This window comes from Chanodichthys erythropterus, chromosome 12 (genome assembly GCF_024489055.1).
Source record: "Chanodichthys erythropterus isolate Z2021 chromosome 12, ASM2448905v1, whole genome shotgun sequence".
Classification (NCBI taxonomy): domain Eukaryota; kingdom Metazoa; phylum Chordata; class Actinopteri; order Cypriniformes; family Xenocyprididae; genus Chanodichthys; species Chanodichthys erythropterus.
The window spans coordinates 42,293,359-42,310,599 of NC_090232.1; the positions used below are offsets into that span (position 1 = coordinate 42,293,359).

Genomic DNA, 17,241 nt, shown 5'->3' on the forward strand with positions numbered 1-17,241 from the left:
ATGGCAACCTCTCTCATGCTAATTCAGATTAGCAAAGTTGGTTTTAAATTAATCTAGTTTAAAATTAATCTGGTTTTAAATTAATCTAGACTACTCCATAGTCCAGGTTTTAGTAATCTGTACTTAATCTGTGTTTCAGAAAGCCATTTTTTAAACCACGACCAACTATTCTAGATTAAGGCCTATCCTGGCTTAATTTAAACCCTGTCTGGGAAACCGCCCCATAGTGTTTAATGTTCTGTTTCTGATATCTGAGTTTGTGGGTCACTATTGTTCTGGAGAGTAGAGCCTGTGCTTCAGTCGGTGATGATCCAGAAACACTGATGTTATGCTGCATGTCGCTTTATTTAAAGACAGTAACTGTGTAGTTGATACAGTAGTTATATTAGCTCATGCATTCTGCATTTTACAGAAAAGGTTTTACAATAATCCAGGAAATACCTATAAAGTGCAGTTTTTTTGTAAGACGTTAAAGAAAAATTAGGATTTTTGTTTCACCTTAATTTTATAGTTTTTGTTTGAACAGCTGCTTTTGTTAATCAATTTAGCTCTAATTTTCAATTAAAATTTTTGACAATTTTTGACATCCTAAATGTTCTGTGAATTCTGAATGGGAATATGATATGTAATCATGTGACAGAATAATGATAATCAGCACTGAAACTGATCTAGCTTTTCTAGTTTCTTGGAAATAAGAGTAAATGTCTACATAAAATAGCAACATGAGGTAAAAAAAAAAAAAAAATTCTCAGAATACAGTATAACTTACTAGAGAATAGAAATATATCTTAAATAAGTTATTAATATAATTTAATAAAATATTTAATACAGTTTTCCATGAATTATTCCACAACAGGATTTTTTTCACAGCAACGTTTTATGCTCTCATTATCAAGTTTATTAATCATTGTTAAAGGAAAACATTAAAGTTGAACAGTTGTTCATAATAGAATCATATTGTCAGTGATTTGTGTTTACAAAAAAAAAAAAAGAAACATTAAATGAAAAGAGGAGCCACTATGCATTTTGTTATATTTCACAGACGTTGTAAAACTGAAATCAAGTAATATTTTTAGGAAAGTAACTTTTTTTTTTTTCACACATCACCTTTCATAACAAAATGTTTTTTTTCCTCCTGAAGGCACTGTATGTAAATGCAAAAGCAATAATAAAACACACAAACTTGCACACATTTATAAAAAGTTGTTTATCATAGATTATTTTGAAAGGGGTCCGGGAGATCAGGTATGCGTCTCAAGCATCGGTAGACTTTCAGGGAAACGACCAAGGCAACAATCTGGAAAACAGAGTTGAAGTTGAATATAAATATTATTTATCATCAAGAATTGATTGCTGTTTTAGTACAATGCTCTCTTAGATTCATTCCTGCTGACAGACTGCTAACATACAAGATGTCTGATTAAAAACCCATTGCAGAATACAAGCTAAAAAGACATCATTTCAACCTTTGAATCAAATCAGTTATAAACTAATACAAAAAAGCTGCAGTGGACCATTTCCCACTTACTAATTGTTTCTAAAAAGTTTAGATAGGTCAAGGGTCACATATATTATTACCTCTAGAATGCCGATCAAAAAGGACAAAGCTCCAGAAATGGGAAAGTTTTCGTTCAACAGCAGATGAATGCAGCCCCTTACTTTCTATAGCAGGAATGAAAGAGTTTCATAAAAATAATGTAATCATGATCTTTTTTGCTGTATTTTGGTCACGATGAGGCAGTACCTTATTCTCAGCTTTTTCTTTACTACATGTTGAATGTGTTTCACCGCAGCAATGTGTATGATACTGGGTCATCATAGATGGGAAGTCTTCATAGCCCTTGTATCCACAGCAACGCAGCTTCATTAAAATGAAAATTGTAATATTCATTAGAAGGACCACAGCTGACATACATGAAGGCTTATGCATGACGGTCTTACCTTGTTCATAGTTTCATCCCATACGAGAGTGACTGAAGTGTCATTCTTTTCATAGCTCTCCTGAAGGCTTTTTATCATTTTGTTCTCTAAGCTGCTCAAAGCTTTTTCTTTCTGTTAACCATAAAAGGAAGCATTTGGATAAAGCTCTGTTCCTGTATTTAACCAGTATGAAACATTATGAGAGACAGGTTGGTTGGCACAGGGTTAATCTCCACTTCATAACTGAATTCAGTTACAAAAATGAGACATTTGTCCTTTTTGAAACTGATTGATACGATCAAGACAAAATATCAAAACTAGAGAAGTGCTGCATCCCAGTTTGCACTATCCATTCTAAATAATATTTAAAGTTAGAATGTCCCAAATGGTTTGTTGAAGTGAGTATTCCAAAGATACGTGAAAGCATATCACCACTGATGAGAAACATATGCTGATTCTGATGTCTGTGTCTGAATGTTGCAAATTTTTTTCATAGTTTTAAAATTAAATGTATTTCTTTTATTTGTCTTTTTTGTTTAAGAAAACACAGGCATCAAGAATTGGCATATAATCTCAATAATGGTGACATGTTTCATGTTACAATGCATGTTGGAGCCACTGTAGTAAACCCATAAAAAAAAAACTCATGACTCCCAGCATGCATTGCAGCATGGAGCATGTCACCATTGATGAGAAACATGTGCTCATTCTTGATGTCTGTGTGTGTTTAATATCTTTCTCCCCAAAAAGTGTGATCTGTGGCATGAAGGTGGTGTTGGTGAAAATAACTTAACAGTGAACAACCTCTTACAGACAGCGATGGGACTAAACAATAAGTTTTCTTCTTGATGGTCTAAACCATATCACCTGATTGTTCCAGTTCTTCTTTGTAACGAATTATGTTTTTCTGTAAACACTATTAAAAAAGACCACAAACTTAACATAAAAACCAAGAGACAAACTGCCCAGCTAAACGAAACACTGATCCACATAACGTTGACCAAAATATTTTCAATAACATCTAAGCCTCTCTTAATTTTCACAAAGACATGTAGACGATTGACACAAAGTCAGTCAGGTGTGCGTTTCCTGAAAGCATCGTTAGTCAACTTGGTCATAATCCCACTGAACTCTATTGATAACGACAGAACTAGTGCCCATAGTTCGCTTTGGGAAACGCACCCCTGGTTTGTTATAAGAGATATTTAATGTTTTTTTCATATATCATATATAATACACAAAAAATTACGATTATCAATATTATTTTTTATGTCCCCACAACCTGTGTGCCAAAGATTCCTGTTTTGCAACATAACTTAAGCCGTGAATTAACAAAAGAAAAATTTTTGTAACATTAATTGTGTTGTTTTTGTAACTGATAATTCAAGCTTTTGTTTGGTTTATCTTCATTTTGTGTCATTAATTTTGTTTCATTATTTTGTTTTGTTGATTCTACACAATGACATTTTTTGTGATCAATCTTTGAGAATTGGGTCTCATATTTGCTCTCACCACAGAATAGGGGAGGACCAGAAACACTGCCACGATGACCTGGAGGATGAAGATGATGAGCACAACGACGAAAAACTGAAATTGAAAACGACAGAAAGAAATAAATTAAAACAGGGTGGTAGTTTTACAATGGTTCATGTCAAGATTTTTTTTTTCTTTTACAATATTTAACTTATATATATATATATATATAGCCTATATTTGATCAGTGTACGTCAGAAAAATTTTACAATCGCGACACATTTCTCATTATTCACACAGTTAATCTATCAGTAAATTTCACATCCAAAATGCATTAAAACTTTTCCAAAACATTTTTTTTTTAACTTAGGTTTTGAACTTAAATTTAACAGTTTTGTAAAAGAGAGAGTAGTATGCAAACGTGCAAATCAATCTGTAGGTACATCAAGTTTTGGTGGTAGTTAATGTCTAAGTGAGAGAACAATTCATGTTATTTGACAGATGTAGTCATTGAATATATTTTTTGCCAAAGCAATGGAAAAGGGTCCTAAGTTTAGCTCACATATATAGACTGCTGTTGTGCTCACTGTGGGAAGAGTTGTGAAAAAGTGACCCAAGTATTGAGAAATTGGTAGTGATTGTAAAACAACAAAAAACTAAAAAATACTCACAACCAAGAGCATCCAGCTTTTTTTCTTCAAAGTGCCCAAACAGCCAATCACACCCATCAGAGCGAAGATGCAGCCCAGAGCGATCAGCATCGGGGCCCCCAGGGAAAGAAACGCAGTAAGTGTCGCATCATCAACTGTTTTAAACAAGTCAGATGCCTTTCTCTGCATTTGTGACCATATACCATATCCTACAGCCGTGCCCCCACTCAACTACAGTGTGTGAAAGAGAAAGAAAAAAGTTTATTTGGTGCTCATTCATCATCAATCAGTAAATCGTCACTCAATAAATGTCATTTACTTACAGTGAGGAAGCTGTAGAAGGTGGAGACCAGCTTTAAACATTTTGTCACCTTCATGATTTGTTTTGGTCTGTGGTGAAGAGATGTGACAAGACAAACTAGACTGTTGTTTTCAGATTATAAACATGAACACAGTTAACAGAATTTTGCCACAGCCTTAGATGAACTGAAGATAAAAGTCATGAAATCTCTGAAGATCTGATTAAACAACACCACAAACAGCATTACCAGCTTCACTTATTACTATTACTTATTACCATCATGGAGGTTGGTGGTTGCTTTAGTTGACCTCTTGACCCCTGACTATTATATCGTGGCTTCTTTATCAGCAGTTACAGGTGTTTGCAGAAAACTTTTCTGCACTGATAAAGAAGACCAACATGTCTGTTTTAACAACAGGCAAATAGCTGCATTAAAATTATTTAAGCAACTGCTTTTTTTGTGTAATTGTTAACTTAAAAAAATGTAAATGCTGTATCAAATTCAACCAATGTGAAAAAATATTATTTAGAACACTGTGATTATTAACTTTTTGTTTAAAACATTGTTTTGTGTCATTTATACACTCACATACATCATCATTCGGCATATTAAACACAACAATGGTGACATGCTTCATGCCAGCATACAAAACACATTAATGGTTCCCAGCAGGCATTGCGACATGAATAAATTATGCAGCTGAATTTTTTTTTTATTGTCACCATTGTTGAGGTTTGTATGATGAGTGCTGATGAGTGAAGTGTGTCGATTTTAACTTCTAAATAGTTAAGAAAAATTCAATATAAATCAGTTCAGTTTTGAAAAACAATTTCTATATTTTCTGAGTTCATTATTTCCTTTTTACACAACACCTCAACACCAAAAGTAAAGAAAACTACAATAAAGCAACTGTTTGTCTGCTATTATAACAGACATGTTGATCCTCTTTATAATTGCAGTAATGTTTTCCAAAAACACCTGCAATTGCTGATAAAGTAACAACTAAGTGTCAGGGGTCAAGAGCTCAACTAAAGCAACCACCAACCTCCATGATGGTGACCTCAATCGAAACATCTAAACCTCTGTTAATTCTCAATAAGATCTTCTGTAGACGTGTGACAGAAATAAAGTCAGTCAGGGGTTCGTTTCCCGAAAGCATCGTTGGTGAACCATGGTCGTAAGTCCCATTGAACTCTATTGGTAACGACGGAACTTGCGACCATAGTTCGCTTTGGGAAACGCACCCCTGGTTAGTAATAAGTGAAGCTGGTAATGCTGTTTGTGGAGTTGTTTAATCAGATCTTCAGAGATCTTTTATCTTCAGTTCATCGAAGGCTGTGGCTGAAGAAAGTTGTAGTTTGTGTTCTTATTTCTCTTACTTTCAGTGTTTGTTCACAGCAGGTGTTTGAATGATTGAAAGAATGTTTCAGGAACATCACACTAACCTTTAAATAACATTCTACTAACATTGAGGAAACTGGACATTTTTATGTTCTTGGAATGTTACAAATCAACGTTCCAACAATTTTGAATTTTAAATTTTAAGTTGAAAGAATCGCCTGTAGGCTCCTCATATGTCAGTCGCCATTTGGATCTGCTGTAAGGCTGTTCCTGTCAAAGTTCTTGACCAGCTAAATTAAGTTGCAGATAAACATTTATTGACATTTATCCGCAAATGAAACACAATTTTAGATGTTTTAGCACGACGTCTGTTCTACTGAAGGCGACTCCTTTCCATTTATTTTAGAATCATTTTCTGTATCGGTGTAATAACTTTTTTGTGCCACTAGAGGACCCTCTTCTGCCATAGACAATTAAACCCAAGTGGACTGAGCAGCAGTAGTCATCACATGCCTTATCTATTGTCTCCCTAGTGAGTTATCAGTCTGTCACCTCGTTCCAAATGGGATATATCGCTCTCTGAAGGGCACTTAGGATTGAAAACAATCTTGGCCGCCATATTGAAGGGTCGTTCCAAACCGAAGTGCTCAAAACTGGCCACTTCTAAGGTTTCTTTGCAGCAGATTCAAATGCCTGCTTTATAATAAACCTAATTCTCTTTCTATGTAGATTTTATATTCATAAATGTAAATTTTCAAATTGTAAACCTATTTTTGTTGTATTCTTTCAAGTGATAAAACATTATTTACTCACAATCACACTCTCGCTTAACAAAAAAGCTCTCAGGTGGGAAGTCCAGGGGTCAGAGAGTTAAATTCCTGCCATATTTTTTATTCCACTCACTGAAGCATTAATGAGGTAGTAAAGTGATTAATTTAGTGATGACCATTGTTGAAGACACCTGATGATAACAAGCAGAATCACCAAAAGAGAAAATCACAATTTTTAAGCCACCATCATCAAGGTCAGGGTTTGTGTGTGTGTGTGTGTGTGTGTGTGTGTGTGTGTGTGTGTGTGTGTGTGTGTGTGTGTGTGTGTGTGTGTGTGTGTGTGTGTGTGTGTGTGTGTGTGTGTGTGTGTGTGTGTGTGTGTGTGTGTGTGTGTGTGTGTGTGTGTGTGTGAGATAAAGACAACTTTCAAAAAATAAATAAATAAATAAATTGTATTGTTAAAATTGCTCTTCTGCTGTCGCATCACAGTGCCGCTGTAATCAATAATGTAAGTCTAACTCAGAGATTGGGCTCTACATGAGTTCACTGGTTCAGATCAAATAATGATTATGTGAATACATAACCAACACCGCCTGATCATCTTTTAACTTTGCTTGTCTGGTTGGTTTTAATGCAGTTATTCTAACAAGAATAACTACTTCTTCAGTGATTCTAACAAGCAGAATCACTGAAGAAAAGAGAAACACAAGAACGTACTCGGTTACTAACGTAACCTCGGTTCCCTGAGATACGGAACGAGTACTGCGTATGGGGAAAGGTCTCCCTTTTTCCCCGCTGCTGAAGCCTTTTTCAATAACGCATTATTTGACCTGAATCACTCATAGACAAGTTGTTGAACCAATGGCGGCGCGGCATAGCGACAAGCGCGCGAATATTCCCGCCGAAATGGGCGGGGTATAGGGCTATATAAGCAGGCGTTTCGCCATAGGATTTCAGTGTTCAGAGCCCAATCTCTGAGTAAGATTTACAAACTTGATTACAGCAGCAATGTGTACGTTCCCTTCGATACTTCGATACTTCCTCGTACTGCGTATGGGGAACGAATTCAACCACGCCGTGCCACGGCTGGGAACGATATAGCTTGCATTTGGCCACCCAGAGGGGGGCAAAAGGACAAGCGGAGGCAAAAGCCTAACCGAACCCATGGTTACACTGAAGGAAGATACTTCCATGGCGGCGTGGAAGCGGACCTGTTGGAAGCCGCTAATCACACCGACAGGACCCGAGCTTGTAAGGTCGGGACATCGAGGTGATAGAACCTGACAAAGGTGGACGGCGAAGACCAGCCGGCCGCCTCACAGATGTCTTGGATGGAAACTCCGTTGGACCAAGCCCACGAGGAAGCCATTCCTCTAGTGGAGTGGGCCCTGACTCCTATGGGGCAATTAGTGCCCAGTGAGGAGTAGCACAGGTTAATAGCATCCACTATCCAACGGGAGATGCGTTGTTTCGAGACCGGAGACCCTTTGGTGCGGCCGCCAAAACAAAGAAAGAGCTGATCCGACAGTCTGAAAGACTGTGATCGGTCTATGTAGGTCCTCAATGCCCTGACTGGGCAGAGTAGCTGCAGCTCTGGTTCGTCCGCCGAGGGAGGAAGAGCAGAGAGCGAGATGACTTGAGCTCTAAACGGAGTTGAGAGCACTTTAGGGACGTAGCCATGCCTAGGTTTCAGAACGACCTTAGAGTCACCAGGCCCGAATTCGAGGCATGCAGGGTTCACAGAGAGGGCCTGCAAATCGCCAACACGCTTTACCGATGCTAGTGCTAGTAGCAGAGCGGTTTTTAGTGTTAGGGGCCTGAGGTCGGCTGAACCCATTGGTTCAAATGGGGCTCCTTTCAAGGCCCTGAGGACCAACGAGAGGTCCCAGGAGGGAATAGTGAGAGGGCGAGGAGGATTCAAACGCCTAGCACCTCTCAAAAACGGATCACGAGCCCGTTTCGTCCCACCGATTGGCCAGCAATAGGAGCGTGGAACGCTGCAATGGCTGCTACGTAAACCTTAAGCGTGGAAGGGGAGCGCCCATTTCCAAGCGTTCTTGGAGGAAAGACAGTATGGAAGATACGTCACTCTCCACAGGGTCTATGTTGCGTGTTGAACACCAATCAACAAAGACTGACCACTTCTGGTCGTAGAGGCGCCGTAGATGGGGCTCTAGCCTGAGAAATGGTATTTAGGACGTCCTCGGGGAGGCTAGTCGGCTCCCATCGAGGGACCAGAGGTGCAGAGCCCAGAGCTGCGGCTGTGGGTGCCAGATTGTTCTGTTTGCCTGAGAGAGGAGGTCCCGTCTCAGGGGAATCGGCCACGGGGCTCTTAGAGAGAGCCTGAATAGCTCTGAGGACCAAACCTGGTTCCTCCAGAGCGGGGCCACCAGAAGGACTCTGTGCTGGTCTTCTCTGATACGCCTGATGACCTGGGGGATCAGTGCGATCGGAGGGAAAGCATAAAGGAGCGTGCTGGGCCATGTGTGGGCCAGAGCATCTACTTCCTTCGAGAAAAATGTTGGGCAATGAGAGTTGTCTTCTGAGGCGAAGAGGTCTACCTCTGCCTTCCCGAAGAACTCCCAGATCGTGAGGACCACTTGGGGGTGGAGCATCCACTCGTCGGAGGGGATGTTGCTCCGTGACAACATGTCCGCACCCAGATTGTTCCTGCCAGGAACATGAGTCGCTCTGAGCGACTGAAGCCTCGGAAGAGCCCATTCCAGCAGACGTTTCGCCAGAGCGCATAAGCGGCTGGACGAAAGACCGCCTTGGTGGTTCAGGTATGACACCACCGTCATACTGTCTGACCGAACTAGAACATGACGTCCCGTCAAGTAAGCCTGAAAGAACTGAAGGGCTTTCATCACTGCTAGCATCTCTAGACAGTTGATGTGTAGATGGCTTTCCTCGTGGCTCCACGAGCCGAAGGCCGGTCTGCCCTCGCACACAGCGCCCCAGCCCAAGTTGGAGGCGTCTGTTGAGAGCACCGTCCTCCGTGAGACCGCCTGTAAAGGGACTCCGCGTTGGAACCATACTGGATCCATCCAAGGTTTCAGGGCTAGAAGACAGGCCCGATTGACCTTGAGACATAGGCGGCCGTGCCGCCATGCGCTGGGAGGAACCCGGAACTTCAACCAGTACTGAAGAGGCCGCATCCGAAGAAGGCCTAGCTGCAGCACCGGGGAGGCGGAAGCCATCAGCCCTAGCAGCCTCTGGAAAAACTTCAGAGGGAGATAGGCTTTGTTCGTGACAGATGCCGTGAGCTGCTGAATTGCCAGGGCGCGCTCTGGCGAGACTACTGCCGTCATACGGACCGAGTCGAAAACTGCTCCCAGAAACGAAATTCGTTGAGTGGGGCATAGCGAGCTCTTGGCTAAGTTGACCCTGAGACCCAGGCATTGTAGATGGCTGAGGAGCACGGATCTGTGGCGTTCCAGCTCGTCTCGCGAACGGGCTAAGATGAGCCAGTCGTCGAGATAATTCAGAACCCGGATTCCCATCTGTCTCAGAGGGGAAAGCGCCGCGTCCATGCACTTGGTGAAAGTGCGGGGAGCCAGAGACAGCCCGAAGGGCAGGACCGTATATTGGTATGCCACCCCTTCGTATGCGAATCTCAAGAATCGTCTGTGACGGGGGCTATCTGGATGTGAAAATACGCATCCTTCAGGTCCAGCGAGCAGAACCAGTCCTCGGGGCAAATGTGCGCGAGGATCTGCTTCAGCGTCAGCATTTTGAACTTCCGTCTCATGAGGGAGTGATTCAAAAGCCTGAGGTCTAGGATGGGTCTGAGACCGCCATCCTTTTTGGGGACCAGAAAGTAGCGACTGTAAAAGCCTGTCTCGCTCTCTGACGGAGGAACCATTTCCACAGCTCCTTTTTCCAGCAACGACATGACTTCGGCCCGGAGGACATGAGCGTCGTCCGGATTGACCGATGTTTGAAGCACCCCGGCGAAGCGGGGGGCCGTCGTGCAAACTGGAGCGAGTAGCCCTGGTTTACGATCCCCATGACCCATTCTGACACATCGGGGATGGCCTGCCAGGCCTCGGCCCGAGTGGCTAGGGGTTGAATAATGTTGGGTGACAGACCGCCGTTGAGAGGGTCGTACACCGCGAGGGGTGGAAGAGGAAATTTGCTCTTTTTGTGATGAGGTAAAAATTTGTCCGCCGTGAAAACGGCGTTTAGATGGGGCGCAACAGGTGTGGGCCCAGCTGTCACTTGGAGTATGTTTCCCACGCCCGGAAATAAACGAGGCGGAGGGGAAATTACTCGTGGGAGCTTTTGGGGTGGTCCGGTCGTAACGGGACGGTCCCCCATCCTCTTCCTGTCCGACGAATCAGGACGACTTCGGAGGCACCGGGTCCAGCACAATCCTGGGCCGGGGTCCCTGGCGCCTCGGGAAGGGAGGGCGCTTCGCAGGGCGCGAGCGCTGGCGATGCTCCTGGGCGGCGCTGCCTGTGTTGCAGGTGGGGCTGGTTTGTTCTGCTGAGCCGGCGCAGTCCTGGGGCGGCTAGACGCAGAAGCGGAGCTGGAGCGCTTAGGCAAGAAATGCCTCATAGCCTGAGACGATTTCTGCGCGGCAGTAAAGCGCTCAGTGAAGCCATCCACTGCAGGCCCGAAGAGACCAGAAGGCGAGACCGGGGCGTCTAAGAAGGCCGTCTTGTCTAGGTCTTTGATCTCCGTTAGGTTGAGCCACAGGTGGCGCTCCAACACGACCAGGCTGGCCATGGAACGACCGATGGCCTGGGCCGTAGCCTTCGTAGCTCGCAGGGCAAGATCCGTGGCGCTGCGGAGATCTTTGAAGGCTGGCGCGTCGATTCCAGACTCATCCAGAGAGCGGAGGAGTTTGGCCTGGAATGCTTGAAATATGGCCATGGTGTGGAGCGCAGAGGCAGCTTGGCCCGCCGAGGTGTAAGCCCGTCCAGCCAGAGTAGAGGTGGTCCGACAGGGCTTGGAAGGAAGGGCCCTCTTCGTCTTCCAACCCACAGCCGCGGGAGGACAGAGGTGAGCAGCCACCGCTTCATCTAGGGGTGGCAAGCGCTCGTATCCCTTCTCCTCGGCGCTGTCGACGGCGGTGAGGGCGGAGCGGTGCGTAGTGTGGAGGCGGGCAGAGTAAGGAGCGCGCCACGACTTCGTCAGCTCTTCGTGGACCTCAGGAAAGAAGGGCGCTGAACGCTGGCGAGGTGCTTGGCGGCGGCCTGGCAGAAACCATTCGTCCAGGCGGCTGCGAGACGGCTCCTCTGGAGGGGCCCACTCGAGGTCCAGCTCTTCAACGGCTCTAGACAGGATGCGGAAGAGCTCGGCATCCATGCCCTGGCCATGCTCGATGGGTTCCAAGGGAGGCGGTGGAGCGGGGTCTTCCGGCTCGCCAGCCCATCCTTCCGCTTCGGAAGCCGCAAGAGACATGGAGTCGTCTTGTTCGTCGTCTGTTCCCCCGAATGAGACGAGGTCACTCGCTTCTGCGGAGGGACGCTGCTCAGGGCGAGAGAACAGAACGGGAGAGAGTTCCCTGGGAGGGGAGAGGGCGAGGCACGCGGGGGCTGGGCCGGCGTGAGCTCGCTCAACTCCTGGCGCTGAGTCGCTCTACCCCGCTGTCTTTTCCTCGCCGGCTCGCGGGAGGAAGGAGACGGGAGGGCGCGAGCGGCGAGATCGCCTTCAGTGAAGAAGGCGACCCGCGAGCGCAGGGAAGCGAGACTCATACACTCGCAGTGCGGGCGCATGAGTCTCCAGCGAGCGCGCCGTCTGCGTGGGGCTTGCCCAGGCAAGCGACACACTCGCTGTGTCCATCGTCGTCGTGCAGGGGGCCCTGCAAGTACCACATGAGTGGCGGGGCATCGTGAGGGACGCCGCTGCCGTGAAAACGGCCAATTGGGTGGCTCTTTTAGAGCGGCGAGGGCCGCGGAAGCTCTTAGAGCGGTGAAAACCGCTGGAAATCGCTCTTTTAGAGCGGCGTTTAACCGCGGATGAAGCTCTCAGGCGGCGCGCCGGATGGCGGCAGGGCTCACAGGAAGCGGCCGGAAGCGGGAAGCGGGAGGCGGCGGCTCGGTGACGGCGCTAGAAGCTGCAGTCCGCGAGGGCGCCGGCGCTTTCTTCCACCGGCGAGTCCAGGCGAGTCCGCTGCGGGAGCCTCTTCAGACGGCGGCGAGAGCAGAAGGCGGCGAGCTTCTTCGGCTTCAGGCGGAGATCAGCGAAGAGAAGTAGATGTCGTCGCTGAAGGAGAAAACACTGAAATCCTATGGCGAAACGCCTGCTTATATAGCCCTATACCCCGCCCATTTCGGCGGGAATATTCGCGCGCTTGTCGCCATAGGCCGCGCAGCTATGCCGCGCCGCCATTGGTTCAACAACTTGTCTATGAGTGAACCAATGACGGTGCAGTTACACTGCGTTATTGAAAAAGGCTTCAGCAGCGGGGAAAAAGGGAGACCTTTCCCCATACGCAGTACGAGTGAAGTATCGAAAGGGAACTACAGCTGACTTCAGTTAGATCTTTAGAAATGTAATGTCTGTCATCTTCAATTGATTTAATCTAAGGCTGTGGCTGATCTATTGGTCAAAAAAGTATGCCACCATCATGGTGGTCAGGGTTTGTTTTAGTTATGATCTTGACCCTCACAAGAAACACTTGTACATTGCTGAATCAAAAGCCTGAAGAAGCAAGTCAGCTTGAAATTTACTGAAAGCCATTTTAAATGAATATCATAAAGAAGTATCTTCTTTGGTTTCTTGACTGAGATTCAGCGAAAACAAAAACATATTAATTGCATTAAACAAATGCCATCGTAACTCTTCAATGCTAAAAATAAGCAACTATTACTGTTCAGGCTTATACATGAAAATATAGCATACAATCCTCAACAGTGGTGACAATAATTATTCATACTGCAGTGCATGATGGGAGATTTGTCCTATGGTGATACCCAGCATGCATTGCAGCGTGAAGCAGTTTTTTTTTAGCACCATTGTTGAGATTCATATGCTGATTCTTGATGTTTGTGTGTGTCCAATATATAAAATATATGAGCAGTTGCTTTGGCTGCAATCGCTGCAAATCAGCGCACAGGCAATTCGTATTGCAAGCTTCTTGCGGGCTACTATTTTTAATAATAATAATAACTCCGGTCCTGCACGCGTGATATCGCGTTGTTTCCTTATCACATCTCGCGTGTGTTTGGTTGTGAAACGTAGTTTGCGTGCCAGACAGAGTTGTCGGCGATTCTTCCTATTGTAAAGTCATGCAGTGTGAAACCTTCTGTCGCCGATCCATCGTGCAGTTTGAACACAGCAGCGACTGAATGCTGGCGAAGATAGTCATGCAGTGTGAAAAGAACAGTGACCCGACTGCTTTGAAAATCATGCAGTCTGAACTCGGCTTAAGGCTGTGGCTGAAGTCAGCTGTAGTTCTTGTGTTTCTCTTTTCTTCAGTGATTCTGCTTGTTAACAGCAGGTGTTCATCATTAATGTTCAATCATCACTTAATGAATTGCTTAATTATCTCATTAACTTTAACTCTGCGAGGGACCAAATGTTCTCTGACCAGAGATAATTTATAATTTAACTCTGGGGATTTTACTGTGTAGAGTACTTCCTCCTCCTCGGCTCATTCGGTCACTGTTTTCAGGTTTTCAAGTAGAGTGAAAAATCTCTTTTACTTCACTACATCTGTTCTTGAGTCAGCAACTCACTTTTACTGGAGTAATATTTTATTAAGGTATCTGTACTTTTACTAAAGTACTTGATTTGTGCACTTAGGCCACCACTACAGTATTTATTTTTTTATTTTTTTTTTGCCAAAAATATGCCATATTAAAATCAGCTCTGCTTTCCTCAAATCAGAACTTTCTCTCATAGATTTCAAGCTATTCCCCTGTTGTTGTTTGTATTTTCTTAAAGGTGGATTTTCCTGACATCATTATGGTAATTGACATGAGAAGTCAATCCGTTTCCTTCAGTGTGATTCTACTATTCGAAAAACGAATACTAACACAATTTTATTGTATGGGCTCAAATTAATTGAGACTACATAGATATTTAGTGCATCTAAAAATTGATTTGTTGCACCACAGGAACATGCAGGCGAACTGCTAAAAGGTGCGAGATGACCCAATACAATGGAATCTAAATAAAGATTCACTTAGATGGTAATGAAATTCATTCTTCAGATTTAGAATATAGGCTATTTCAATATGGCAGTACTATAACAAATTGCAGTCATATTCAGTTTCGTATGTTAGGTTTTGAACTTAAGTTTAACAGTTTTGTAAAAGATTAGTATGTAAAAGTGCAAATTAACCTGTAGGTACATCGAGTTTTGCTGGTGGTTAATGTGTCTGAGTGAGAAAACAATTATTTCAAGTTGATATTGAAAAACAAGTCTTTTAAATGTAGAATGCCTCTTAAGGTCTAGTATTTTTAAGTCTTTATCCTGGAATTGACTCATTACATTAACCCTGGCTAAAATAATGTTCACACATATGTCAAATCCTTTCATAGAAATCCCATTTCTGTCAAGTGAAACAATATCATACTCACATCAGTGGAATACAGCTTGAGAGATCTGCAGCAGTAGCGAACAGTTCCAGATGATCTACTGACTCTTAAGCATTCTCACCACATCCACCCTTACTTAAACTCATGCTTTGCACTTCCCACCAACAGAAGGTTCTTCTAAAAGTGTCAGTGCTCACACAACCACAAATAAACAAGGTACATGCAAAGGAAATGTTGTACCAGTCACAATAACCACAAACAAAGGTCCTACAGTAAGAGTGAGCAAGTAAACATTAGATGTAGATAAATGTACAGGGTCCCCATAAAGTATTTGCACACTTAAGGCACAATTAAAAATGCACACTTCTTGCATTATATCTCAAAATTTCAATCCAAGCAGAGTTTCACACTTTTAAATCAAAACACAAAGTTGTTTTTTTGAGAAACGTTGTTTTAAAGGTTTGGTGTTTTGGATATAATGTAATGTAATGAATGGCATAATGAATATGCCATTCATTGCATAATATCCACACACACAGTGTTCATCCCACAGAGACGTCCAGGTTGTCCACGGAAGTTAAGTAGAGTAGTAGTTAAGTAGAAAGCCAAACTGGGGTGACTATTTCCTGTGACACAGTACGGCGTACACTGCAGATGAATGGCATGCATGGGTGCCGTCCATGAAAGAAGCCTTTCCTAAAGCCCAGGCACAAAAATGCCCACCTAGAGTTTGCCAGGGCCCATGCTGACAAAGATGAAGACTACTGGGACTGTATACTCTGGAGTGATGAGACCAAGATAAATGTTTTTGGAACTGATGGCTTCAAAACTGTATGGAGTCGCAAAGGAAAATGAAAAATGCATGGTGCCTACAGTGAAGCATGGTGGTGTCTGTGTCCTTATGTGGGGCTGCATGAGTGCTGCTGGTGTCGGGAGCTGCATTTCATTGATGGTATCATGATTTCACAGATGTACTGCTCTATACTGACAGAGAAGATGCTACCATCACGCTGTACCCTTGGTCGTCGTGCACTTTTCCAACATGACACTGATCCTTAACACACATCTAAGGCCATTGGATTTCTGAAGAAGAACAGGGTGAAAGTGATTCAGTGGCTCCTGATCTGAACCCAATCGAACGCCTATGGGGAATTCTGAAGAGACAAGTTGAGCATCACTCTCTATCCAGCATCCAGTCTCTAAAAGAGGTCATTCCTGAAGAATGGAAAAAGACAGATGTTGCAAAATGTCACCAACTTGCTCATTCCATGCCTAGTCGATTTGGTGCTGTCATTAAAAAGCATGGAGGCCATACAAAGAACTAGATGTAGTAGTTTTTATTGTGGGGTGTACTCATTTTTGCATCACCCTAATTTGAGTAAAACTGAAAAATGTGTTCTCAAAGTTATATTATTAACCTTACTTTCATGTTATAAGTTAAACAGATGTTATATTAAACTTAGTCTTGTCAGCATTTTGGAAATTGTTTGTGTTCATTGAGATATTGTTACTTAATAATGTTAATAATGTTACTTTTCAAAGGAAGTGTACTCATTTATGCTGAGCACTGTGTGTATATATCATAGACTGTAAAAAAGTCAATATATATATATATATATATATATATATATATATATATATATATATATATATATATATATATATATATATATATATATATATATATATATATATATATTATATACAGTACAGTCCAAAAGTTTGGAACCACTAAGATTTTTAATGTTTTTAAAAGAAGTTTCGTCTGCTCACCAAGGCTACATTTATCTAATTAAAAATACAGTAAAAACAGTAATATTGTGAAATATTATTACAATTTAAAATAACTGTTTTCTATTTGAATATATTTCACAAAGTAATTTATTCCTGTGATGCAAAGCTGAATTTTCAGCATCGTTACTCCAGTCTTCAGTGTCACATGATCCTTCAGAAATCATTCTAATATGCTGATCTGCTGCTTTGCTTTGAACTTTGCTAGTCATCAAGGAATCCTGAAAAGAAAAGTACACAACTGTTTTCAACATTGAAAATAATCATACATGTTTATTGAGCAGCAGATCAGCATATTAGAATGATTTCTGAAGGATCATGTGACACTGAAGACTGGAGTAACGATGCTGAAAATTCAGCTTTGCATCACAGGAATAAATTACTTTGTCAAATATATTCAAATAGAAAACAGTTATTTTAAATTGTATTAATATTTCACAATATTACTGTTTTTACTGTATTTTTAATTAAATAAATGTAGCCTTGGTGAGCAGACGAAAC

At 42.8% G+C, this 17,241-nt stretch overlaps 1 protein-coding gene across 2 annotated transcripts; it reads right to left on the minus strand.

The window, feature by feature from the left end:
• Nucleotides 1–983: 983 nt before the first annotated feature.
• Nucleotides 984–15,084, minus strand: LOC137033064 (tetraspanin-1-like). Of its 2 annotated transcripts, XM_067405133.1 has the most exons (8): nt 14,992–15,084; nt 4,367–4,433; nt 4,065–4,274; nt 3,433–3,507; nt 1,942–2,052; nt 1,745–1,861; nt 1,579–1,662; nt 984–1,297 (listed from the first exon to the last, which is right to left on the minus strand). In XM_067405133.1, exons 2-8 carry the CDS (start codon nt 4,418–4,420, stop codon nt 1,211–1,213), a joined length of 738 nt encoding a protein of 245 aa, XP_067261234.1. In that variant the 5' UTR covers nt 4,421–4,433; nt 14,992–15,084; the 3' UTR covers nt 984–1,210. The 2 variants fall into 2 exon arrangements, with proteins under 2 accessions (XP_067261234.1, XP_067261235.1); XM_067405134.1 differs by lacking the exon at nt 1,942–2,052.
• Nucleotides 15,085–17,241: the final 2,157 nt, after the last annotated feature.